Here is a 26,769-nt window from a genome sequence, read left to right on the forward strand (position 1 = left end):
CTTTTGCTGGGCTCCTGTGAAGAACCATTAGCCTCACCAGTATCTAAAATGGAAAACTGATTAGTAAGCGAGATGACTTGGGACTGGTACACCTCCTGCCTGATTCTCCTAGACTGCCTGGCAGTCACCCATTCCCCCTCTGCCTGCATGCTCCTAACCTGCGGTGTGACCATCTTCCTAAATGTTCTATCCACGTGTTTCTCTGCCTCACAGATGTACCACAGTGACTCCAGCGGTGCTCCGACTTCTGAAACCAGAGCTCAATTTTCTGCAGCTGGTGACATTTCCAGCAGATGTGTTTGTCTAGGACACACAGTGCATCCATGACTTGCCATATTCCACAGGATGCGCATTCCACTCAGCCGAGCTGCCCTTTCCTACCTTAACTTTTACAAACTATTATAAGCAGAATAACTTGCTGAATACTCACCAAACAGCTTCTTCACCTGTATCACGGTATCACAGAATCTTTACAGTGCAGAAGGAGGCCATTCAGCCCATCAAGTCTACACTGGCTCTCTGAAAGAGCTTTTCACCTAATGCCACTCCCTGCCTTATCCCTGTAACCCTGCACATTAATTATTTTCAGACAGCTATCCAATTCCCTTTTGAATACCTCGATCGAACCTGCCTCTCAAGAAGTTCGTTGCAGACCCCAACCACCCTCTGGGTGAAAAAAATTTCCCCGCATCACTTCCACTTCATTTGACAATTATTTTGAACCTGTGCCCTCCAGTTCTCGATGCTCTTCTTGAGTGGGAACAGTTTCTCACTATTTACTGTCCATAACCCTCAGGATCTTGAATACCTCTATCAAGTCAACTCTCAGCCTCTCTTCTCCAAGGAAAACAGCCCCAACTTCTCCAATCTTTCCTCATAGTTATAGTTCTTTATTCCTGGAATCATTCTTGTGAACCTCCACTGTACTCTCTCCAATGCCTTCACATCCTTCCTCAAGTCTGGTGCCCAGAACTGGACGCAGTACTCCAGATGAGGCCTAATTAGTGTCTTATACAAGTTCAATATGCCCTCGTCACTCTTGTATTCAATGTTCCTATTAATAAAGCCTAAGATACTATATGCTTTATTAACTGCTTGCTCAACATTCGCTGCCATCTTCAATGAATTATGTACATATGCACTGAGGTTCCTCTGTTCCTGCACCTCCTTTAGTTTCTCCCTTTATGCTGTCTCTCCATATTCTTCCTGCCAAAATGAATCACCTCACACTTCTCTGCATTGAATTTCATCTGCCACTTGCCAGACTAACCCACCAACGTGTCTATGTCCTTTCGAAGTTCAAGATTATCCTCGTCACAGTTGTCAGCATTTCCAATTACCATATCATTTGCAAATTTCCCTTTTATTTCATGAGCTAGAATTTTGCTCACAGGTCTGTTGTGTCACACTGTGTCAAATGCCTTTAGAAAATCCATATATTACACATCAACAGCATTGCCCTTATCAACGTTCTCTATTACCTCCTCAAAAAAATCTCCAGCAGGTTAGTTCAACATGATTTTCCCTTAATGAAGGAATAAAAAAACTTCACCGTCTCCCCATGTTTATAGAAGATCTTGAGTTTCCCTTTTGTGTTAGCTCTCAGTCTCTTTCCATTCTCTCCCCATGCTTTTCTTATTAGCTTCTTTCATTTCCTTCTATATGAAGCCTGCTCCTCCATTACATTTTCTACCTAATATCTGTTTGTATGCACACTCCTTCCTTTTCATCTTCACCTCTATCTCTCTCGTGATCCAGGGCACTATGGATTTATTTTTCCTACGTTTTCCCCTTCAACGGAATATACCTTGACATTGCCTGGAATACTTTGGCTTTGAAGGTAACCCGTTGATCAGACACCGTATTTTCTGACAACATTTGATTCCAACTCACATGACTCAGATGCATTCTCATCCTGTCGAAGTTGGCTTTCCCCCGATTAATTATCCCTGCTCTGTATTGTCCCTCGTCCTTTTCCATGGCCAACTTATTTATGGAGTAATAGAGGAAGACATTTGGAAAGTGCATAACTATTTGCAATCCTGATGATTGTTCCTAAACCTTTGCACTATTTCTCACCCAGTCTATATTTGTATAATTGAAGTCCCCCATTATAATTGCTCTGTAATTCCACACCTCTCTGTAATTTCTTTGCAGATTTATTTCCCTTCCACTGGTTGGTGGTCTATATACTATATCGATCAATGTTATTGCACCCCACCCCCCGGCCTTCTTTCCTTTTCCTGTCTTTCCTAAACAGTTGTACCCAGGAATATTTAATGCCCAGCCCTGCCCTTCTTTGAGCCAGGTCTTTGTTATAGCAATAATATCATAATTCCATTTGTTAACCTGTGCCATAGTTCATCAATCTTATTAACCATACTCCATGCATTCACATACATGCACGCTCTCTCTCTCTCTCTCTCTCTCTCCTCAGCTTTATGGGCTTTCTCTCTCCGGACTCCTGCTGCTTTATGGGTTTCCCCTGTTGCAAAGTAATAGCTACTGGAAGCTGAGGAAATGTAGAAAATGAAAGGATCACCACCTTCCTTCTTCACCGAGCTCCCTCATTCACCAAATTCCAACTTAAGCTCTCTAATGCACACAAAGGAGCACTCCAGTACAAACCAAAGTCAGAACCAAATACTGAGAGCTGAAAAAGATAAACCTAAATGCTGCTTACAGCCTCTTTTCACTTGGTCTTCTAGGTGCTGCTGATTGCCTCTGGGTCCTCTTTCACGCACTCTTCTAGGTGCTGCTGAAATGTCTCCAGGTCCTCTTTTACCTGGTCTTCTAGGTGCTGCTGACTGCCTCTGGGTCCTCTTTCACACACTCTCCTAGATGCTGCTGAAGTGCCTCCAGGCCCTCCTTTCATCCGTTCTTCACAGTTTGAAACCGCTGGTATAGGCGGTCAGAGAGTCAATTCAGAGCCAATTAGGACACCGAGGTTGCAAACAATATGGTTCAGCATTGGATGGTGGCTGCAAAGGAGCATAGAATTGGTGCTGAGATGAGTTTATGGCTTAAATGGCTTCAGTCTTCCATGCGTTTAATTGGAAGAAGTTTAAGTCTATTAAAGACTGGGCAGTGGACAAGCAATCTGACAACATAGAGACAGAGGGAGTCAAGAGATGTGGTAGAGATGTAAAACTTAATGTCTTTAGCACATATTGAGCAATTTCTGTCTAAACATGCTTTACATAGCCTCCAAAAGTACAGAGACCTTGTTAATCTTGAACATCTCATTTGGAACAAAAAGCTCAAAATGTCACCCTACTGCAAATTGTCCACTGTAGCCGCCAATATAAACCATCCATTCCCTTAAATGGAAGGTACACGATTCAACATCCGCAAGATGCAGCAACAACAAAAAGTGCCTTTGTTTTGGTTTGATGTCAGCATGTCTTAGTTGTAGCGAGTGTCACTTATTGGCAGCACTCTCCAATAGAGGCATGAGACTGTTGGGTAAATGGATGAAATCATTTAATCAGTCTAGGTAGTTACAGTTTAGGTTTGAAATGCCACTTCAATCAATAAGCAAAACCTAGCTAATGTGGTAGTGAAGTGTAACTTCTTGTGGTGCTTACTAGAAGTGTATGATCCTCCAAATTAAGTTGAAGCATATTTAACCACTCATTGTGGCACTGTGGGCCAATATGCATGTAATGCCTTTCCGGAACATTTGAAAGGCAGCAAGCTTGCACTTAATGTACTAAGCATTACTGACTTGATTTGATTACTCTGAAGCATAAACATTTTGGTGTTCCAGTGCTGACTAGATTAACCTTAAATTGTAATTCTATCAGAGCTCCACTTTATACGTTTTTGTACTACTTCGGTACATATTGTTTCCAATCCTTACAAACAATCTGAAGAAGAATATTAAATTACTTATCATAGGTGGCATCTTCCCTATTTTTGAAATGTCAACTCTAATGCAGACATATCTCCTGCCTTACATTCTTTTCTGAACTAGCATAAGTTGAAACTGTATTATTTGCTAGCTTTGATAATGGTGTTTCCTTCAAGTGCTGGCCTTACCAGACAGTGAGTTGGTGGTTGAGAAAAATCAAAGTTCTCTGCTGCCATGTTTCACAAAAGACCAACTTCCCCAAAACATTTGTATTTTGAGGTACTTTTAATGATTTGTATGTATGAGCAAAATGATTCTTAGTTTGTAGAGGTTGATTATCAGTAAGGAAGTCTGTATATAGTGTTAGTAACATTCCATTATAATTAAATTAACTCTGATTTTAAATGCCTGAATCAATAAAACTAATAAATCTGCTCCGACTTTAGTTTCCTCCAGGCAAAAGAAGAGTTGAAGCTGCTGAAGTTTCCTGGTTTTATGTACAGTGATGTTCCTGATTTGGCTTCCAAAATCCCATACTTCAGTTTGGAGGAGGAAGAGAATGTGGAAGATGGCATTCACCTAATAGTATGCGTCCATGGATTAGATGGTATGTTAAGAAAATAAACTGTTAGGGTACCATTGAACTTGATTAAACCCGTGCTATTCAATGTTGCAATATGTTTTCTTTTGCACTGTTATCGATCCTATTTTTCTTTGAGGATCATAAATCATTGACTTTTTATTTGGCCTAAATTACACATTGAAAATTTAAAAAAGTGCAGAATGCTTTGAGTTTTTTTCCTCTCATAGGCCTGGAAACTTGTAGCACAAATCCAGTCTTGTAATTAGTAGTCAGTTCAAATGCTTCAAGATGTAGTGCAATTTCCTGTCATGGAGTTATGAATTGTATAAACTGAAAGCCTGTGGCGTGCTTGCTGGTTGGAGAAGTGAGTTAGAATGCTGGCTTTTCACCTTTGGACAAATTTAAATATAGCTCAGACTAATAGGGTGACCATCTAATTTTCCCTCTGATAATTTCTTTGCACCCCTCTTGAAGAATGACTTGGGTGAAGGCAATGACAAACCACCACTGACATAAACTGACAAGAAGATGGCTCAGGATGAAGTACCAGAGGCAATAAGCGATGAGCCATGGGCAGATCAGACTTAGGATACTGTGCAGTTCTATTATTGACAGTTACAACCAAGTGATCCCATAACCAACGGATTAGATCTGCAGTCCTGCCCCATCCAGTCGTGAATGGTGGTGGACAATTAAACAACTAACTGGAGGAGGAGGCTGCATAAATAACCCCATCCTCGAGGATGGGAGAGCCCAGTGCACCAGTGCAAAAGACAGGGCTGAAGCATTTGCAACCATTTTCAGTCAGAAGTGCCAGGTGATCCATCTTGGCCTCCTCCAGATGTCAGTCTTCAGCCAATTTGATTCACTCTGCGTGATATCAAGGAATGGCTGAAGGCATTGAATACTGCAAAGGCTGCAAGCCCTAACAAATTTCTGGCAATAACACTGAAGAATTGTGCTCCAGAACTTGCTATGCTGCTAGCCAAGCTGTTCCAGTACAGCTACATTGAAAATCTACACCTACCCGGCACTGGAAAATTGCCCAAGTATGCCCTGTACACAAAAAGCAGGACAAATCCAACCCGCCCAATTACTGCCCCATCAGTTTACCCTCAATCATCAGCAAAGCAATGGAAGGTGGCATCACCAGTGCTATCAAGCGGCACTTACTCAGCATCCAGACAAGTAGAGAGTATTGCTCACTGACACTCAGTTTGGGTTCCCCCACGGCCACTCAGCTCCTGACCTCATTACAGCCTTGATCAAAACATAGAGTGAATGAATGAAAGTCACCGTAGTCCCAGAGGACCATAGGCTTTTCTCTCGTTAGAGAGAGACAACTGGTGGTGAGTTTAACCTGGGGATCACCACACCTCAGGCGAGGTTGAGGAAGTGGAAGACAGGGCCTTCATGGATGACCTCAGCTGGTACGGGAAGGCATCACTCTGTTGGCATCACTCTGCATCACAAACCAGCCACCCAGCCAACTGAGCTAACCGACCCCCTGAAATGGACAAAAGAGCTGAACCCCTGAGGTGAGGTGAGCGTGACCTCCCTTGACATCAAGGCGGTATTTGACTGAGTGTGGCAAAACTGGAGCCAATGGGAATCGGGGGAAAACACTGGTTGGAGTCAACATCCTGGGGGTTACCATTAACCAGAAACTGAACTGGACCAGCCATATAAATACTGTGGCTACAAGAGCAGGCCAGAGGCTGGGAATTCTATGGAGAGTAAATGGGCATAAGTCAGGAGTGAGATGGAATACTCTCCACTTGTCTGGATGAGTGCAGCTCCACATAAGAAGTTTGATACCATCCTGGACAAAGCACACCTGATTGGCACCCCATCCACCACTTTAGACATTCACTTCCTGTGCCACCGACGTACAGTGGCAGCAATCTGTACCCTATACAGGATGCACTGCAGCAACTCACCAAAATTCCTTCGACAGCACCTTCCAAACCCTGGACCCCTACCACCTGGAAGGCAAGGGCAGCAGATGCATGGGAATCTGCAAGTTCCCCTCCAAGCCACTCACCATCCTGACTTGGAAATATATCGCCGTTCCTTCACTGCTGCTGGGTCAAAATCCTAGAACTCCCTCCCTAACAGCACTGTGGATGTACCTACACCACAGGGACTGCAGCGGTTCCAGAAGGCAGCTCACTACCACCTTCTCAAGGGCAATTAGGGATGACCTAGCCAGCAACACCCACATTCTGTGAACGAATTTTAAAAAAAAGTTAGCCCCCTGGTAACTTGGTAGAATTACCATTCTTCATTCATAAACTTATACTTAAACTTATAAAGTGTCAGACCATGCTTTATCCAGGGTTCCACACATGTACATTTCCCCCCATCTATTTGTAGGATCATGCTCATGATCAGGATCAGTAAATCGTCCTGATGTATTTTTCTCTTTCCTTACAAAGGAATTTTGAAGTCAAATTTGGTGCACCGCACCCAACTCCATTGCTAACCTGCCTGGGATTAATTTAAACAGCCTTGATTTCTAATCTCACTACCCGTCCATAAACAGAAAGGTGTTTTTGATTTCTGATTTCCCCCTTTATGGTGGCAGCATGTTTTCTCAAACCCTTCAGTTTGGAATGACCCAACCTCTATTAATAACCCCACAACAAACTTGAGATGAGGTAAAATAAGAAGGTTGGTTTATACAAAACACAGGAAAGAGGTTTTGCACCATCCATCCCTTTTTGCACTCATACAATAAAAGAGGGAGAAGGGAAAGAAAGGAATGCAGGGCAAGACCACGATAAAAATAAGAGTTATGGTTTCACATGAGTCCAGAGCCCAGAATTAAAAGTCCAGTGGTGTATTCCTTCATTCTGAAGCTGTTGGGTGATCTGACATTCCAGAAGCGAGGACTTCCACGATAGGAGAAGGCACATAGAGATGAATTAGTCTTGAAGGCACAGATACAGACGTTCCAATGTTCCAGTAGTTCACAGTGTAAATGAGGGCCAAGCACTTCACCTGGACAGAGCTCTTTCTGCTGCTACCTGTTAGATGGTAAAATGGTATACTGCCTAGGTTCAGTTCCACACGGCAATATTACAGCTTGTAGCAGCTTCGGGGAGGTCACGTGACATATCTCCCACTTCTTTTCTTGGGTGTTGAATAAAGGATGTATTTTCCCAGGTCTGGATTCTTGAGGTGTTTCATAGAGGAGTCAGAGTCCCTTTTGTCCTTTGCAGACGCATCATCTCCGTTGGCTGGAGCTCTGCCTTAGAAATATAAAGGGGGTTGGTGCACTTCTTTGGATTGTCAGCAGTCACAGAGGGCATTAGCACCTATTTGAAGATAACAAGGTACTTCTGGGGAAACCCTGCTGGTTTCTGAAGGTTAGAAACTCCTCTGGTATGAGTTATGGTTAGTCAGGGTAAAGCCTTGTCCATTTGTAAAATAAAAATAATAATTTTATGAAGTAGCCAGGTTGAAATAGATATATATATTTTTCTTCTGGCTGGAACAGTTAGGTGGGAGAACTGGTTGTGTGCCATAGATGTAAAACTTGTGCACTTCAGTACAATCAACAACACTAAAGCAGATTGTCTGATCAATATCATTATTGTTTGCGGGACCTTGCTGTTTGCAAATAGGATGCCACATTCCTACATTTCATAAGAACATAAGAAATAGGAACAGGAGTAGACCATTCGGCCCCTCGAGCCTGCTCCGCCATTCAATAAGATCATGGCTGATCATCTTGTGTTTCGATTTCCACATTCCCATCTAACCCCGATAACCTTTGATTCCCTTGCCTAAGAAGAATCTATCTACCTCTGCCTTAAAAATATTCAATGACCCCACCTCCACCACCTTCTGAGGCAGAGTTCCAAAGTCGCACAACCCTCTGAGAGAAAAATATTCTCTTCGCCTCTGGCCTAAAAAGGCGACCCCTAATTTTAAAACAGTGCCCCCTAGTTCTGGACTTGCCCACAAGAGGAAACATCCTTTTCGACATCTACCTGGTCAAGGCCGTTCTGGATCTTGTATACTTCAATCAAGTCACCCCTCACTCTTCTAAACTCCAGTGGAAACGAGCCCAGTCTGTCCAACCTTTCCTCATAAGACAACCCACTCATTCCAGGTATCATTCTGGTAAACCTCCTTTCAACCGCCTCCAATGCATTTACATCCTTCCTTAAATAAGGAGACTAAAACTGCACACAGTATTTGAGGTGCGGTCTCACCAATGCCCTGTATGACTAAAGCATAACGTCCTTCCTTTTATGTTCAATCCGTCTCGTATTAAAGGATAGCATTCCATTAGCTGCCTTAATTACTTGCTGAAACTGCATACTAACTTTTTGTGACTTGTGTACTAGAACACCTAGGTCCCTCTGTACCTCAGAATTATGCAGCCATTCTCCATTTAAGTAATACTCTGCTTTTTTGTTCTTCCTGCCCCCATTCACTCAACCTATCTATATCCATCTGCAATCTCCTCATGTCCTCTTCACAACATACTTTCCTACCTATCTTTATGTCATCTGCAAATTTAGCTACCATGTCTTCACTCCCCTCATCTAAGTCATTGATGTAAATTGTAAAAAGTTGAAGCCCCAGAACAGACCCCTGTGGGACACCACTCGTCACATCCTGCCAATCAGAAAAAGTAACTACAACAGTAGTTAACAGTCAACAGCAACTACACTTCAAAAGTACTCCATTGGGGTGCCTTGAGGTTGTGAATGGTTTTGTACAAATGTACATATAAATGTTTTTTCTCAGTTATACTTTAGGAAAGTGCCAACAGATGTTTACTGAGTTTAATTGCTTAGGGAAAACTTACCAATGCAAAGATACGTCTTCAGCACTTAGCATTTTCGCAGGTGGCTTATCCATAGCTGCCGCATATTTTTGTATGCATTTTATCTGTCCATATTTGATGTGAACACTGCTCTTCAGTGCCCCTATACATGAAGGCTGCCAGCAAAACCATGCAGTAACACTTAATAGGTAAGGGTTGGGATTCATTGTGTGACAAATCACTGTTTCCGCCAAACCAAAGCTAATGCTCTTAGTTGTGTTGCTCTGATTAAAATCATTTTTGATGAAGGCCCTTCAGCCTGTTTGATTTTATTTTTGCAGAATACTCTGTTCACTTCCTATTACAACTGGCCGTTTTTTAACAAATGTCCAGTGTCCTGGTTGTAACTACTCTTCTTGACAACTCTCACCAGCATTTGACCATCATCGGTAAATAAACAATGTCCTAAATCTGCTTCTCTTATCTCCTGAGTCTGTGTCCTCTTTCTCTGCTGCCTTGGTGTAACTGAATTAGAGTATATTGGGAACCTCCATGAGGTATTCTGAGATGCATCTGTTTGATGCTGAAGGCCTCTACCTTATCAAGTCATTTCTCATGGGCACTGGAGATCAACTTCATTACTCTCCACTTCACTAACCAATATGTAGATCTTAAAATTCTTCTACTTTTTTTTCCAGATGCCTCCATTGCCTCACCCTCTAGTCTTCTACAGCACTCCTCCAATTCTGGTCTCTTGCGTATCTGCAATTTTCATTGCTGTGCCTTCAGCTGCATATGCCCCAAACTATGGAATTTCTTCCCAAAACCTCTTCCACACTGTATCCCCCTCTCCTCCTTGAAGCTGCTCCTTCCACAGGCACACTGTCAGCAGTACATACTATTCATTATGGAATGTGGAGGTCGCTGGCGAGGCCAGCATTTGTTGCCCATTCCTAATTGCCTTTGGAACTAAGTGGCTTGCTTTGTCCAAGCTTTTGGTCACCTGTCCTAATATCTTTTGTGTATCTTGATGTCAAAACCCTGTCTGATAACACTCCTCTGAAGTGCCTGGGTCATTTTACTTTGTTGAAGGGGTTGTATAAAATCAAGTTGCTGCATTTCATTTCCCACTTGAAACTCAATCACCAGCAAAGCATTGGAAGATGTTATTGACAGTGCTATTAAATAACAGATTCACCCGAAACCTGCTCACCGAAACTTACTTTGGGTTCTGCCAAGGCCACTTGGCTCCAGATCCCATTGCAGCCTTGGTCCAAAGAGAGAAGAATGACTCTTCTTGACATCAAGACATCATTTGACCAAGTTTGCTTCAAGGAGCCCTAGTAAAATTCAAGTCAATTGGAATTGGGAAATCACTGCACTGGCTGGAGTCACACCGTGTACATGGTTATTGGAGATTAGTTATCTCAGCCCCTGGATATAACAGCAGGAGTTTTTGCGCAGCATCATAGCACCATTATAGCATAAAAGGAGGCCAGTCAACCCATCATGTCTTTTCTCCGTAGAGCAAACCAATCAGTCCCATTCATTTCCCCTGCTCAATCCCTGCAGCCCTGTAAGTTTATTTTGCTCAAATGCTCATCCAATTTCCTTTTGAAATATTGATTGCCTGTTTCCACCTTCGTAGACAGTGACTTCCAAATTGTTACAAATTGCTGCGTCAAAATATGGCTCTTCGCAACCCCTATCTTAGATTTGTGTCTCCTAACCCAACCATCTTCAGCTGCTTCAGTAGTCTTCCTTCCATCATAAGCGAACATTCCCACTTCTGATCTTACGATTGCGCAATGTTCAGTTCCATTTGCAACTCCTCAAGTACTGAAACAGTCTGTGTCTGGAGGCAGCAAGACCTGGACAAGCTTGGAGTGATATGTGGCAAGCAACATTTGCACCTCACAAGTGCCAGACAATGAACATCTCCAGCAAGAGAGAACCTAACCATCTCCCATTGCCATTCAATGGCATTACCATCATCAATGCCCCACTGTCACATCCTGGGAGTTACCGTTGCCCAGAAACTGAACTAGACCAGCCATATAAATATTGTGGCTACAAGAGCAGGTCAGAGGCTGGGAATTCTGCAGTGAGCAACTCACCCCCTGACTTTCCCAAACTTTTCCACTATCTACAAGGCACAAGTCAGAAGTGTGATGGAATACTGTCCACTTGTCTAGATGAGTGCAGCTTCAACAAGAAGTTCAAGGACAAAGAAGTCCACTTGGTTGGCACCCTTCAATTTTTCAGTTGATCATTAAAGCATTTCAATATACTTAGAACATAAATAAGAGCACGAGTAGACCATATGGCCCTTCGAGCTGGCTTGGCTATTCAATATGATCATGGCTGATCTTAAGCTTCAACTCCACTTTCCTGTCCACTCCCCATATCCCTTAATTCCCTGAGATACCAAAAACCTGTCTATCCCAGCCTTATATGTATTAAGTGATGGAGCATCCGCAACCCTCTGGGGTAGAGAATTCCAAATATTCGCAATCCTTTGAGTGAAGTAATTTCTCCTTACCTCAGTCCTAAATAATCAGCCCCTTTTCCTGAGACTCTGCCCCCATGTTTTAGACTCCCCAACAAGCAGAAACAATCTCTCAGCATCTATCCTGACAAGCCCCTTCAGAATATTGAGTGTATCAAGGAGATCGCCCCTCATTCTTCTAAACTCCAGAGAACATAAGCCCAATTTACTTCGCCTCTCATCATAGGACAACGTCCTCATCCCAGGGACCAAACAAATGAACCTTAGGTAGATACTGGCATTATGTTTATGAGAGGTATTATTCTCAGATTTATCACAGAAGCACACAGTGCAGAAGAGGCCTTTTGGCCCATCGAGTCTGCACCGACACGTGAGAAACACCTGACCTACCTACCTACCTAATCCCATTTACCAGCACTTGGCCCATAGCCTTGAATGTTATGACGTGCCAAGTGCTCATCCAGGTACTTTTTAAAGGATGTGAGGCAACCCGCCTCCACCACCCTCCCAGGCAGCTCATTCAAGACCGTCACCACCCTCTGGGTAAAAACGTTTTTCCTCACATCCCCCCTAAACCTCCTGCCCCTCACCTTGAACTTGTGTCCCCTCGTGACTGACCCTTCAACGAAGGGGAACAGCTGCTCCATATCCACCTTGTCCATGCCCCTCATAATCTTGTACACCTCGATCAGGTCGCCCATCAGTCTTCTCTGCTCCAACAAAAACAACCCAAGTCTATCCAACTTCTCTTCATAACTTAAATGTTTCATCCCAGGCAACATCCTGGTGAATCTCCTCTGCATCCACTCCAGTGCAATCACATCCTTCCTATAATGTGGTGACCAGAACTGCGCACAGTACTCAGCTGTGGCCTCACCAAGGTTCTGTACAACTTCAACATGACCTCCCTACTTTTGTAATCTATGCCTCGATTGATAAAGGCAAGTGTCCCATATGCCTTTTTCACCAACCCAATAACATGCCCCTCCACCTTCAGAGATCTGTGGACACACACGCCAAGGTCCCTTTGTTCATCAGAACCTCCTAGCGCCATGCCGTTCATTGAATACTCCCTTGTCAAATTACTTCTTCCAAAGTGTATCACCTCACACATTTCAGGGTTAAATTCCATCTGCCACTTATCTGCCTATTTGATCATCCCGTCTATATCTTCCTGTAGCCCAAGACACTCAACCTCACTGTTAACCACACAGCCAATCTTTGTGTCTTCCGCAAATTTACTAATCCTAACCCCCACATAGTCATCTAATTCGTTTATGTAAATGACAAATAATAGGGGACCCAGCACAGATCCCTGTGGTATGCCACTGGACACTGGCTTCCAATCACCAAAGCAGCCTTCTGTCATCACCCTCTGTCTCCTACAACTAAGCTAATTTTGAATCCACCTTATCAAATTATCCTGTATCCCATGTGCATTTGCCTTCCCATGTGGGACCTTGTCAAAGGCTTTGCTGAAATCCATATAAACGGCATCAACTGCACTACCCTCATCTACACACCTGGTCACCTCCTCAAAAAATTCAGTCAAACTTGTTAGGCATGACCTCCCTCTGACAAAGCCATGCTGACTATCCCTGATCAAACCTTGCCTCTCCAAGCGGAGATAGATTCTCTCCTTCGGAATTTTCTCCAATCGTTTCCCTACCACTGACGTGAAACTCACTGGTCTGTAGTTCCCTGGCTTATCTCTACAACCCTTCTTAAATAGCGGAACCACATTAGCTGTTCTCCAGTCCTCTGACACCTCCACCATGGCCAGAGAGGAATTAAACATTTGGGTCAGAGCCCCTGCGACCCCCTCCCTTGCCTCCCTCAGTAGTCTGGGACACAAATCATCCGGATCCGGAGATTTGTCCACTTTTAAGCCTGCCAACACCTCCAATACCTTGTTACTCCTTATATCTCCCTATATTTCTCAATAACCTTGCAGTGTCTCTTCCCGAGTTCCATACCTTCATCCTCATTCTCTTGGGTGAAGGCGGATGTGAAGTATTCGTTCAACACTCTACCGATGTCCTCTGGCTCCACCCATAGATTGCCCACTTGGTCCCTTATGGGCCCTACTCTTTCCTTGGTTATCCTCTTCCCATTGACATATTTATAGAATATCTTGGGTTTTCCCTACTTTTACCAGCCAGAGCTTTCTCAAATCCCCTCTTTGCTCTCCTAATTGCTTTCTTAAGCTTCACTCTGCACTTTCTGTACTCCACTAATGCCTCCGCTGATTTGCTCCCCTTGTACCTGCTGAAAGCCTCTCTTTTCCTTCTCTATTCCTTCTTTATTCTGATCTTTTTTATTTAATGTATATTCTCACCTGATATAACAAGTTGTTTTTCTGTCATATAAATTAAAAACATAAAAAATAGAAGCAGGAGGAGGCCATACGGTCCCTCAAGCCTGTCCTATCACTCAATAATATCTTGGCTGAAACGAAAACAGAAAATGCTGGAAAAACTCAGCAGAGCTCTGAAGAAGGGTCATACGGATTCAAAACATTAACTTTGTTTTTCTCCCTCCACAGATGCTGTCAGACTTGCTGAGTTTTTCCAGCATTTTCTGTTTTTGTTTCATTTGCAGCATCCGCAGTATTTTGCTTTTAACTAAGATCTTGGCTGATCTGATTTTAACTTCAACTCCACTTTCCTGCCTGTATCCCATAACCCTTGACCCCCCCTATAGTTCAAGAATCTGTCTATCTCAGCGTTGAATATATTCAAGGACTCAGCCTCCACAGCTCTCTGGGGCAGAGAATTCCAAGATTCTGAGAGAATTAATTCCACCTCATCTCCATCTTAAAAAGGCGACTCCTTATTCTGAAACTACATCTCCTAGTTCTAGTTTTCTCCACCACAGTAAACAATCTCTCTGCATCCAACCTGTCAAGCCTCCTAGGAATAGTCGTTTGGTAGTACAGAACTTGAGTATTGCTGAAAAAAGAGATTTTATTTGTCGAAGCTTTTCATGTTGCACTCATCAGGACAATTCATAAGAATACCAAATATGAAGGGAACAACAATTTATACTGTATGAGAAGAGAGTGCTGATTGGTTGGTAAGTGGACACTGATTGGTAGAAGCATTGCCATGGAGAATGTACCAGTTGATGTTGACTGACTGTTAACTGCCAAGCATTGTTTGAAGTTTAAACTAGGCAGCTTGACTCTAATGGGTCAAGGCATTGCTCTGAGGAATGAATCAGCAAATGGCTGTCACTTATTTTGTTTAGCTGAAACAGGTGCAATGTGTGTACGTGTTTATACTGTCTGCAAAGAACAGGGCCCTGTGTATTAATATATATAGCTTCCAGTACATGCAAATGCACCACACCGTGAGCCTGACTGACAATCTTAAATTGGTTGTCAGTGTGATTCTTAGCACACTGAGGATTATTTAGCAAATGTTGTCGAATCTAATGTTGGACGCTGTGTTTTGAGTTTTGCAAGCAAGCTGAGTACCTTGCTGTTGCAAACAGTGGAAGGAACATGCTGTTTGATACAATCTGCCAGTCTTTGGAATGTACGATCTACATATCTCGCTTGTCCCAGGCTTTCTCCATATTTCCCTAGCTCTCACCCCTGTTCCAACTGGCTGTCACTCTCCTCCCCGGCTCTTGCTGCTTTTCTCGAATGCAAGAGTAGGGGGGGAGCTATGCTTCAGTTTTACAGGGCATTGGTGAGACCACATCTGGAGTGCTGTGTACAGTATTGGTCTCCTTATTTAAGGAAGGATGTAAATACATTGGAAGTTCAGAGACGGTTTACTAGATTAATACCTGGAATGGGCAGGTTGTCTTATGAGGAATGGCTGGACAAGCTGGGCTTGTATCCGCTGGAGTTTAGAAAGAGGCGACTTGATTAAAACATAAGATCCTGACGGGTCTGACAGGGTGGATGTGGAGAGGATGTTTCCTCTTGTGGGAGAATCTAGAACTCGGGGTCACTTTAAAAATAAAGAGTCGCCCATTTAAGACAGATGAAAAGAAATATTTTCTTTCAGAGGGTCATGAGTCTTTGGAATCCTCTTTCTCAAAAGGCAGTGGAAGCAGAGTATTTGAATATTTTTAAGGCAGAGGTATATAGATTCTTGATAAGCAATGGGTGAAAGGTTATCGGGGGTAGGCGTGAATATGGAGTTGAGATTACAATCAGATCAGCCATGATCTTATTGAATGGCGGAGCAGGCTCAAAAGGCCGAGTGGTCTACTCCTGCCCCTAATTCGCATGTTCATATGTGGAGATAGAGAGAAACTATAGGGCACACAGGGCCCACACTGGCTCTCACCACTGTCCCATGGCTCTCACCCCATTTCCACCCAGCTTTCTCCCTCTTCCCCCTGGGCTCTCCCCCCACTACTCCCTGGGCTCTCCCCACTATTGCCTGGGCTCTCCCCACTATCCCCGGGCCCCACTTCCCCCAGGCTCACACCACTTTCAACCCCACTCTCTCCTCACTTTCAACCCCACTATCTCCCAACTCCCCCACAGCACCCTGGCCCTGCCCCCCGGCTCCAGCCCCGCTTTCCCCCACCCACCCAGCTCCCGCCCCGTTTTCCCCCCAGCGCTCAGAGTGCACCCGTGCACAGGCACCACTGGGCCTTAGGGCTCGCTCCAGGTCTCTCTTCTCCTCTCATCGCACCCCTGCCCCACCGATTTAGAGTAAAGGTGGATGGGTAAGTAAGGTGTGGGTGAGGGCAGGAGGGTGGGTGGATGGTTTGCACACAATGTCCCTGAACTATTCAATACCATGCATTTTCAACTAAGAATCTGTTGCAGCAGAATCCAATTGTTCTTTGCAAATCTAGAGCATTGAACATCTATCCATATAGATTACTGACATCACTTTTTCTGTAAATGTCCAATCCAAATACCTGACTGACCTAATGCTTACTGTATCACCCATCCAAATAGAGGACTGGCCATTCTTATAATATTAATTATAAATTTGTGTCAGAGATGTGTGTGTGTGTGTCAGAGGGGTGAGAGTGTGTGTGTGTGTCAGAGGGGTGAGAGTGTGTGTGTGTGTCAGAGGGGTGAGAGTGTGTGTGTGTGTCAGAGGGGTGAGAGTGTGTGTGTGTGTCAGAGGGGTGAGAGTGTGTGTGTGTGTCAGAGGGGTGAGAGTGTGTGTGTGTGTCAGAGGGGTGAGAGTGTGTGTGTGTGTCAGAGGGGTGAGAGTGTGTGTGTGTGTCAGAGGGGTGAGAGTGTGTGTGTGTGTCAGAGGGGTGAGAGTGTGTGTGTGTGTCAGAGGGGTGAGAGTGTGTGTGTGTGTCAGAGGGGTGAGAGTGTGTGTGTGTGTCAGAGGGGTGAGAGTGTGTGTGTGTGTCAGAGGGGTGAGAGTGTGTGTGTGTGTCAGAGGGGTGAGTGTGTATGTGTGTCAGAGGGGTGAGTGTGTATGTGTGTCAGAGGGGTGAGTGTGTATGTGTGTCAGAGGGGTGAGTGTGTGGATGTGTCAGAGGGGTGAGTGTGTGGATGTGTCAGAGGGGTGAGTGTGTGGATGTGTCAGAGGGGTGAGTGTGTGGATGTGTCAGAGGGGTGAGTGTGTGGATGTGTCAGAGGGGTGAGTGTGTGGATGTGTCAGAGGGGTGAGGGTATGTGTGTGTCAGAGGGATGAGGGTATGTGTGTGTGTCAGAGGGATGAGGGTATGTGTGTGTGTCAGAGGGGTGAGTGTGTGTGTGTCAGAGGGGTGAGTGTGTGTGTGTCAGAGGGGTGAGTGTTTGTGTGTCAGAGGGGTGAGTGTGTGTGTGTCAGAGGGGTGAGTGTGTGTGTGTCAGAGGGGTGAGAGTGTGTGTGTGTGTCAGAGGGGTGAGAGTGTGTGTGTGTGTCAGAGGGGTGAGAGTGTGTGTGTGTGTCAGAGGGGTGAGAGTGTGTGTGTGTGTGTCAGAGGGGTGAGAGTGTATGTGTGTGTCAGAGGGGTGAGAGTGTGTGTGTGTGTCAGAGGGGTGAGAGTGTGTGTGTGTGTCAGAGGGGTGAGAGTGTGTGTGTGTGTCAGAGGGGTGAGTGTGTGTGTGTGTGTGTGTCAGAGGGGTGAGAGTGTGTGTGTGTGTCAGAGGGGTGAGAGTGTGTATGTGTCAGAGGGGTGAGTGTGTGGATGTGTCAGAGGGGTGAGTGTGTGGATGTGTCAGAGGGGTGAGTGTGTGTATGTGTCAGAGGGGTGAGTGTGTGGATGTGTCAGAGGGGTGAGGGTATGTGTGTGTCAGAGGGATGAGGGTATGTGTGTGTGTCAGAGGGATGAGGGTATGTGTGTGTGTCAGAGGGATGAGGGTATGTGTGTGTGTCAGAGGGATGAGGGTATGTGTGTGTGTCAGAGGGGTGAGTGTGTGTGTGTCAGAGGGGTGAGTGTTTGTGTGTCAGAGGGGTGAGTGTTTGTGTGTCAGAGGGGTGAGTGTGTGTGTGTCAGAGGGGTGAGGGTATGTGTGTGTGTCAGAGAGGTGAGGGTATGTGTGTGTGTCAGTGGGGTGAGTGTGTGTGTGTGTCAGAGGGGTGAGTGTGTATGTGCATGTCAGAGGGGTGAGTGTGTATGTGCGTGTCAGAGGGGTGAGTGTGTGTGTGCGTGTCAGAGGGGTGAGTGTGTGTGTGTCAGAGGGGTGAGTGTGTGTGTGTGTGTGTCAGAGGGGTGAGTGTGTGTGTGTGTCAGCAGGGTGAGTGTGTGTGTGTGTCAGAGGGGTGAGTGCGCATGAGTGTGTGCGCGCGTGCGAGAGAGAAGGGGGTGTGCGTCCGAGAGAGAAGGGCGTGTGTGTGAGTGCGTGAAAGAGACGGGTTGTGTGTGCGAGAGAAGGGTTTATGTGTGCGCGCGCGCGGGAGAGACAGGTGCACGTGCACGAGGGAAGGGTGTGTGTGTGCGCGCAGGAGAGACAGGCACGCGTGCACGAAGGAAGGGTGTGTATGTGCGCGCGGGAGGGACAGGCGCACGTGCACGAGGGAAGGGTGTGTGTGCGCGCGCAGGAGGGACAGGCACGCGTGCACGAAGGGTGTGTGTGTGCGCGCGGGAGGGACAGGCGCATGTGTACGAGGGAAGGGTGTGTGTGTGTGCACGAAATTTGCTCATCGGCCCCTTGAGTAAGAAAAAAATTGAAATGTGCCCCCAAGTGCAAAGGTTGGAGAAGCTAACCTTTTCGCGATTCGGTGCGGGTGGGCGCACGGGGGAAGAGTGCGTACGGGCACGCACATGAGGGAAGGGTGCGTGCGGACGCGAGGGAAGGGTGCGCACGTATGATTCGGAGGGTATAACCATGTCAGGCTGTTGCTTCACTAGTCTATGGGACAGCTCTCTCAATTTTGGCACAAGCGCCCAGATGTTAGTAAGGAGGATTTTGATGGGTTGACAGGGCTGGTTTGCTGTTGTCATTTCCAATGCCTAGTTTGATGTCCAAATGGGAGCACGTTTCAATTTTTTTCTTATTCAAGGGGCCGATGAGCAAACTTCGGAAAGATAAGGTTTGGCACAACGTTAAACGTGAATTTCAAAAAAAAACGCTGATATATAAAAAGAAACAACTTGCTGAGCAAAAGAACGTGTTGACTTTTCTCCAGCAGTTTGATATAACTGAGTGACTTGCTAGGCCATTTCAGGGGGCAGTTAAGAGCCAACCACATTGCTGTGGCCTGGAGTCACATGTCGGCCAGACCAGGTAAGGAAGGCAGATTTCCTTCCCTAAAGGACATTAGTGAACCAGAAGGGTTATTACGGCAATTGACAATGGTTTCATGGCACCATTACTGAGAGTAGCTTATGATGACAGATTTAATAATTGAATTCAAGTTCCATCACTGCCATTGTGGGATTTGAACCCGTGACCCAGAACATTAGCCTGGGCATCTAGATTGCCAGTCCAGTGACATTACCACTGCCTCTTCCACAAAGCTTACTACTGTAATCCCTTTTGTTTCTTGTTTCAACAGTTTTGGCTCTGAGTTGCTTTTCCTTTTCACTTCTAGTTCCTTTAAAGTCAAAAATGGCTCGTTTGCAATGGATTTGATCCCAGATGGCAGCACCCAATTTTTCATGGACAGAACTTGTGTTTTTTTTTACTGCAGTGATCAGTGCGTTTTGTATATGAGAGGTGTGTTTTCCTACCCTCAGAGTGATTTTCCCAATTTAGATAATTCCAGCAGCAAGATTTTTGTGAATTTAAAAACAAGGAAAGTTATTTATTATCACACATTTGCCCCAGAGGTTTAAAACGTGATGACTCACCCACACAATCACTCATGCAAAAATTAGACACAGATGAGGAAAAAAAATGCAGTTACAATTTATGATTGTCTGTCTCTTTCGTGGCAGGCCTATAGTTTCTTAAATGAGTTGATTCTTTGGCTGACGTTAAGGTTTAGTAAATCAGAGGATTTTCAATAAGCTGCGAAGCTTCTTGTAGTTGACTTTCCAGGTGATTGATTCTCAGCTGAATTTGAAGTTGGGACAAGTTGGGGAGAGTCTTTCTCCCACTTTCATGGTCTGGCTGTTTATTACCTTGGCTGCTTAGTTGATTTGCAGCTGGTTCGATGGTTGTCTGATGGAACTCTGTCTGCAAGCAGCTTCTTGATGAATTTTAAAAGTAGACCATAAAATTGCTTCCTCACCATGTGACTTGTACGAGTTCAAGGTGCTTTTCCTAAAAAGGGGTGATATGTATTGATTACAACATTGTTGTCGTTTGACACTTTGAAATTCACCCAGTCTATATTTGAATGAGAGAGCATCATAATACAATGGAAGGTCGATGGCAATCAATTCACATTTGTGTAGTACACATTGAGTTTCAATGTTTCCTATTCCCATGCTGAAACAGAAAGGCTGGAATGCTATAATTCTTTTATGATGGTCCAGTCTTCTACAAAAGGTTGTGTGAGTTCTCTGGATGGCAGTGAATGTCCATATTTAATTAGGTATTTGCTTGAGACTCAGGACTGACGGGAGCTCAGAAGCCATAATTTGCAGTGGCCATTTTAATAGACTGTGTTCAAAATTTTTAAAGTATTGACTGAAAGTTCACAATATACTGGAACATGACACAGTTATTGATGTTAAGAAGCAAGAATTAGCATTTACATATGATGCCTTCTTGTTTTCTCAGGATGCGACAATGCCTTATGAATATTGTTTGAACAACAATCAATGCTATGTAGGCAAGCATGGTAGCAAGGTCAACAAAAAGCAAATTAGTTAATGACCAGATTATTTTCTTTTGGTATTAGTTAAGGGTACTAGAAGAACTTTATGCACTTAAAGAAAGGTCTTGGGCTGAATTTTCCACATGAGTCAGGAGGGTCAAAGTGGAGGCATGCAGGGCCCCAAATTTAAATTCCCCCTACGATTCCGCCACCCACCATTTTCATTGGGTCGGGAATTGTGGCAGATCGCTACCCGACACTCACTTAAAAGGATGCAATTTAAATCCCCAATGGAAATTCAAATTTTCCTTCCCATGGTATTTTCAAGTCAGTGAGTGGGTTCCTGAAGGCTATGGGAACATCACCTAGTAAGTCAGTTCCTGAACCTTGGGGGAGGCCTGCTGTGAAGTGAGGAGCCTTTTAACAGGTAAGTTTAAAAGGTCTTGCCAATGTCTTCTCATATTCTGCATGCTCCCTCATTATCCCCCATACCCCTTCCATGCCCCCTCCTTTGCCCTTATAACCCAAAAGCCCCTCTACCTCCCATGTTCCTTCCATACCCCTTCCATTACCCTATTCCTCCTCCATACTCACTCTTCTAGTATCCACTACGTACAGAACCAGTGAGCTATTGGTAAGTCTGGCAAGTCTTTGAAATGCTCCTGAAACTGAAACAATAAGCAAACATGGTTTCAATGGTATTCTAAATATGAATGATAAAAGATTTCATCCCCTTAGCACCTCTTAATATTGTACAAATAAACAAACAGGGGCATCGAGAAACCACATTGAAGAAAGAATAACTTATTTACAACCTCATAAAGCCCGCTAACCATACAAATCTAGCCCTCCTCTATGCAACAGTATAAATGGACCCCTGCTGAGCTGAGTCCATTAGCCATTCTTTAAGCTCAGCCAAATGAGGTCATCTGGAAACTGTATCAGAGGCAGAGCAGCTGGCCAGACACATGTTTTTTTCCCAGATGGGGTCATTATGAATGTCATTATTACTTTGAATGGAATATGGAAGAGGCATGGGGGTGTGGAAGGGCTATGGGGGATATGAGGAGAAATGGGTGGAAGGAAGAGTGAGGGTCTAAAGACCCTGAATTGAACTGGCCAATGTCCCAGTAAACGTAGGTGGGCCTTCTAACCTGTTGGCCTTGCCATCCACCTGCCTCCATTTCCACATCAGGCCTGCCTCAGGAGGCGGTGTGATTGACTCCAGCCCTCACCCAGTACCCAGAGACCAAAAGACTTGGCTGACTTTTTGACATTGGGACTGTGACGTTGGGAAATGGCCCGACTCCCACTTCCTGAACTGAGGATGAAATTCCGGTGCCGTTAGTCGTCTCCTGAGTCTGCAGATAGTGCTGCCAGTTAACATATCACCTGAAAGAGAGCGCACTCCGTAAATACTACAGTGATGTGTTGGCCTTTCTTGTGCTGTTATCTTGTACCTCCATCCAGCAGGACTGCTGAGCACTCATGGTCTCCCTTAGCATGACAATCAACTCTCTGGCACAAAAGCATAATACTGTGGATGCTGGAAATCTGAAATAAAAACAGAAAATACCAGCAATGGTCAGCAGGTCAGGCAGCATCTGTGGAGAGAGAAACAGAGTTAATGTTTCAGGTCAATGATGTTTCATTGGAATTGGGTCAACACTGTGGTCTTCTGATTGTGGATATGTACAGTCCATCCCTAGGAACTTATTCTACGTTGTTCTAGGGCATATATCTCATTGATGTTGAAGTTGTCCAGAAGCAACTAATCCTTGGATTATTTTAGATACTGTAAACCTTGCTTATCTTAAATGAATCAGCAAGCATGCAGGGAATGGAAGTCATGGCACCTTGATGATGTCAACCATAGCCTTCAGTAAATAAATATTTCAAGGAGGTTATCATTGAATAAATCACTTATTTTTATGACCTGCAATATTATTTTCTTATATTGGAACAATTACTTGATTTTTTAGTGTCTGCAGTGTTCATGGAATGTTTGTTTTTGGTTTCACTTGGGGTTTTTTTGTTGGTCTACTTAAGATCATGTTTGTTTTTAGCAGTTCCTAATTCTAGGTATGTATTTTTACTCAGTTAGCAGCAGTGTACCTTTAAAGATATCTAGTTTCTCCTCAATTGAAATATTATCAAACAATGCTTCTACCATAGTCAAGTTATTTAAGCTATTCCCTTGAAAACTGACCCTTTTAAAAATTATTTAACTGGGGATTAGTCCTCAACTGCATTGAATCTTAGATTATGTTGAATATAATGATGCTACGGTTGACATCATCAAGGTACCATGACTTCTATTCCCTGCACGCTTGCTGATTCATTTAAGATAATGAAACCTACATGTGAGCTGTCTCTCTGGCTTCCTTGGCATACTGGACCAGGATTTGTCACATGTTCCACTTACCAGCTTAGACTCCAAATCTTGAGCACTGCCAATTAAGATTGGACCACCTGGTTGATATCCTTTATTAATACATTCTCCCTGTTTTCACATGCCCTTCTTATCATTTAGAGATTAACAAACCCTATTCTGATCAAGCAGTTAGTTGCATTTCTTTTGCTGCTTTTCAGTTAAAGTATCTAGTTGGAGGAGTTCATTCATTTGTTAATTCACAGACCACAGAATCATCTTCTTTAACCTCCAGGCACTGTTCATTTCCAGATGTAACTTCTTTCAAATAGAAAAAATGTTCAGGAGATTTGAGCTTATTTTGAACCAATGATCCTCACATCTATTTGGGAGACAATTTTCATTAAACTCAACAAATAAAAAATATTGATCAATTTGTCCTTGCATCTTTGCTCCGTATACCATCAGAAACATGCCTTGTGTCACCTACCCTCTAGTTTCTCTTCCATTCCTTTTCATGCCTTATTGGGGCTCATCACCCATGAGACCCACTTGCTGTTCCCTTTACTCCATTGTTATTAAGCTGCTGACCAGCCAACTTCCAAACCTAGCCCCATGCCAGCTGAAATGATAAATTGTTTTATCTTTGCTCTTCCTTCTCCACTATCAAAGTTGTACCCATTCTGAAAAACAGACACTTGCTCAACCTCTCTATCCTTGCAAACTCTGCTCCATCTCTGTTTCCTCTCAAGTACTTGAACATGTTGCCTCCACCTAGATCCATATCCATTACTCCCACAACTCAGTATTTGAATGCCCCTCCCAAAGCCCTGAAATGGCCCATATAATGTCTCGGAGTGACATTTTCTGCCTGGAGTACATTATCATTCATATCTTCTTGGTACCCTGCAACTTTCGACAAGGTGGAGCACGTTATTCTCCTCCTTTCTCTCTTTCCCCCACCATGCCTCTCCTCTGTTTTTCCGTTTAGTGGGACTTTTCTCGCTTGGTTCCATTATCCAGTTGTGGTCAGAGCATCTTCTGCGATTACTTCACTTCCCACTCTTCACTGTCACCTCAGGATCTTTTTTTGGTCCACTCCCCTTCCTTATCTACTCGATGCCCCTTTTCAGCATCAGAATAGGTTCCATTTCCATATGTCTATTGACAACACCCAGCTATATCTCTCCACGGGCTCTTAATTCCTCCATTGTCTCTGGTGTGCTGAGTCCTGTGGATGCTAAAGACACAAATATAGTTGTATGAAAGGTATATAAATAATTCCACTGGAATATCGTGTCATCCACTGCACAGGGGTACATTAAATCAACAGAAAAGGCTGCCAAGCCTTGAATAATTACTGAGCTAAGGCAAAGAATTGTGAATGTAGATGCACGTTTTCTGTTATGTGCATGTTCTACAAAAACATGGATCCTGAAGTGGCATTGATTGGCTTTTTAGAGAGTGATTTACCTACTGGAAATATGGCTCTGTAGATAAATACCTAGATAGCTAACCAGTCCATGTTGACACTTACTTTCAAAGCACACAAATGATCCTAATCGCACTTTCCCAGCCTGTTTTCATGCTCCTTCAAGCCCTTTTCCTTCAACTACCTAACCAACCTGACCTTGACTATTGGCATGGTATCTGTCACAGGCAATAACCCTAAAATAGTGAATTCTACAGTCTTGCAACTCTGAAGAAGTTTCTCTTGCTATTATTCCAAAGCGCTCTCATATGATCTTGCATCTATGACCCCTTACTCTAGACCCGACAAATACTGGACAAAGTCTGTTTCTATATGCCCTACCCCATCCCTTCATAATTTTGAATACATATATCATATTGCTCCATAATCTCTGTTCTTCTAATGAAGAAAACCTCAATTTTACAAGTTCTTTTTATATTACACCAGACAGTAGCATAGTGAACCTGCGTTGCGCCCTCTTTAAAACCTCAATAAACATCCAATAAACTGTGAATATCAGACACAGTACTCTAAATGAGTTTTTTAGAGTTTGTTTAGGCTCGTTATCATCTCTTGCATTTGTATCCTATGCCTTCATTAATAAAAACTAGAATTCCATTTTTAAATGTTCTTATCTACATACATATGGTGTAGGAGATAGGATGTCACTTTTACACTCCAACCATTTCTTAATGTTGCCTCTCAACAGTTTAATAGTTTAGGTATTTTGGAGTTCTGTATTCCAAGTCTTTCTTCCCCCTTCCAACTGAATTCTTTATAATGCAATGTAAATTAGCGTCCTTTACACTGGATGCCCTATTGATGTTTGTATTGTTTCTGATGTCCTGTCATATTTCCATGTCTTGATTTTTGAATGGAAAATAACCTCCATCTGAGTGTACATGTTTGTGGTTGTTCAGTCACTTGTTTTTAGGAAACATATTCTTCCAGTGGAACCATCAGTAACTCTTGTTTCTGCTAAACCGCCCTCCATAGTCTTGCACACTCCCCTTAGGTTTTACTGAATACCTATTTTATTGGTCCTTTATCAGTACCATCACTGAAGGGGGTATTTATTTGAGGAGGGGTACCTGTCTTGTGCAGAGGTATCTTGCATTGATTTTTCAATCTTCTGATCAGTTGTGCAGGCGTAAATCAAAACCCACAGTGCTCCTGTTTGGAAGACCCTCCAGAGAAACAGGAGTTACTATGGTAAGTAATGTTTCCTTCATAGGTGATTGTGTGACAAGATAGAAATGTTGTCACTGTTGTTGGCTTGTAGGGTGGGTGATTGTGTAATATGGTGAGCTGTGAGGGACAAACTTGAGATAACATGAAAGATGCATCTCATCACTTGCCAGCATCAAGTTTCACTACTCTACCATCTCAAATGGAAGTCAAGAACCTAAGGGGTAGGACAGTGGATGTGAGGACCTTTTAATGCTGGCCATGGCCTTTATATTGTCCAAGATCACTGCCCAGAGTGGTTGTATTTCAGAATAGGACCAGATGGTGTGTAAAGGCGAGCAGAGCAGTCTGGTACCCTCCAGCATTCATACAAGGAAATCTGCTGAACCTAGGGGTTTTATTACATCAGTTTTTGAGTTGGTTGACTCACATTTTTGTTGCCTGTGTTGATTGTGATGCTTTGTTTACATATTCTGCTCCATTCTTTTATGATTTTATGACCTACGTTTTGCTCCCTTACCCCTTTTTGCAGAATCACAAAATTGTTGCAGCACAGAAGGAGGCCATTCAGCCCATCATGTCTGCACCAGCTCTCCGAAAGAGCAATTCACTTAGTGCCATTCTCCCACCTTCTCCCCGTAAACCTGCACATTCTTCCTTTTCAGATAACAATCTAATTCCCTTTTGAATGCTTCAATTGAACCTACCTCTACCATGCTCTAAGGCAGTGCATTCCAGACCTTAACCACTTGCCACATGAAAAAATTTTTCCTCGTGTCACTTTTGCTTCTTTTGTGAATTACTTTAAATCTGTGCCTTCTGGTCCTTGGTTGTTTTACGAGTGGGAACAGTTCATCCCTATCTATTCTGTCCAAACTCCTCA

The 26,769-nt window shown here is 43.9% G+C and overlaps 1 protein-coding gene across 3 annotated transcripts in view; it reads left to right on the top strand.

Annotated features, from left to right (window-relative positions):
- The window catches only part of fam135a (family with sequence similarity 135 member A), a 257,651-nt gene that overhangs the window by 188,166 nt on the left and 42,716 nt on the right, over positions 1 to 26,769 (top strand). For all 3 annotated transcript variants that reach the window (XM_078541854.1, XM_078541856.1, XM_078541855.1), the window contains one exon: positions 4,300 to 4,460. In XM_078541854.1, the coding sequence (XP_078397980.1) occupies positions 4,300 to 4,460 (161 nt within the window). The remainder of the gene's footprint in view (positions 1 to 4,299; positions 4,461 to 26,769) is intronic.

This window comes from Cetorhinus maximus, chromosome 5, assembly GCF_964194155.1.
Source record: "Cetorhinus maximus chromosome 5, sCetMax3.hap1.1, whole genome shotgun sequence".
Taxonomy (NCBI): domain Eukaryota; kingdom Metazoa; phylum Chordata; class Chondrichthyes; order Lamniformes; family Cetorhinidae; genus Cetorhinus; species Cetorhinus maximus.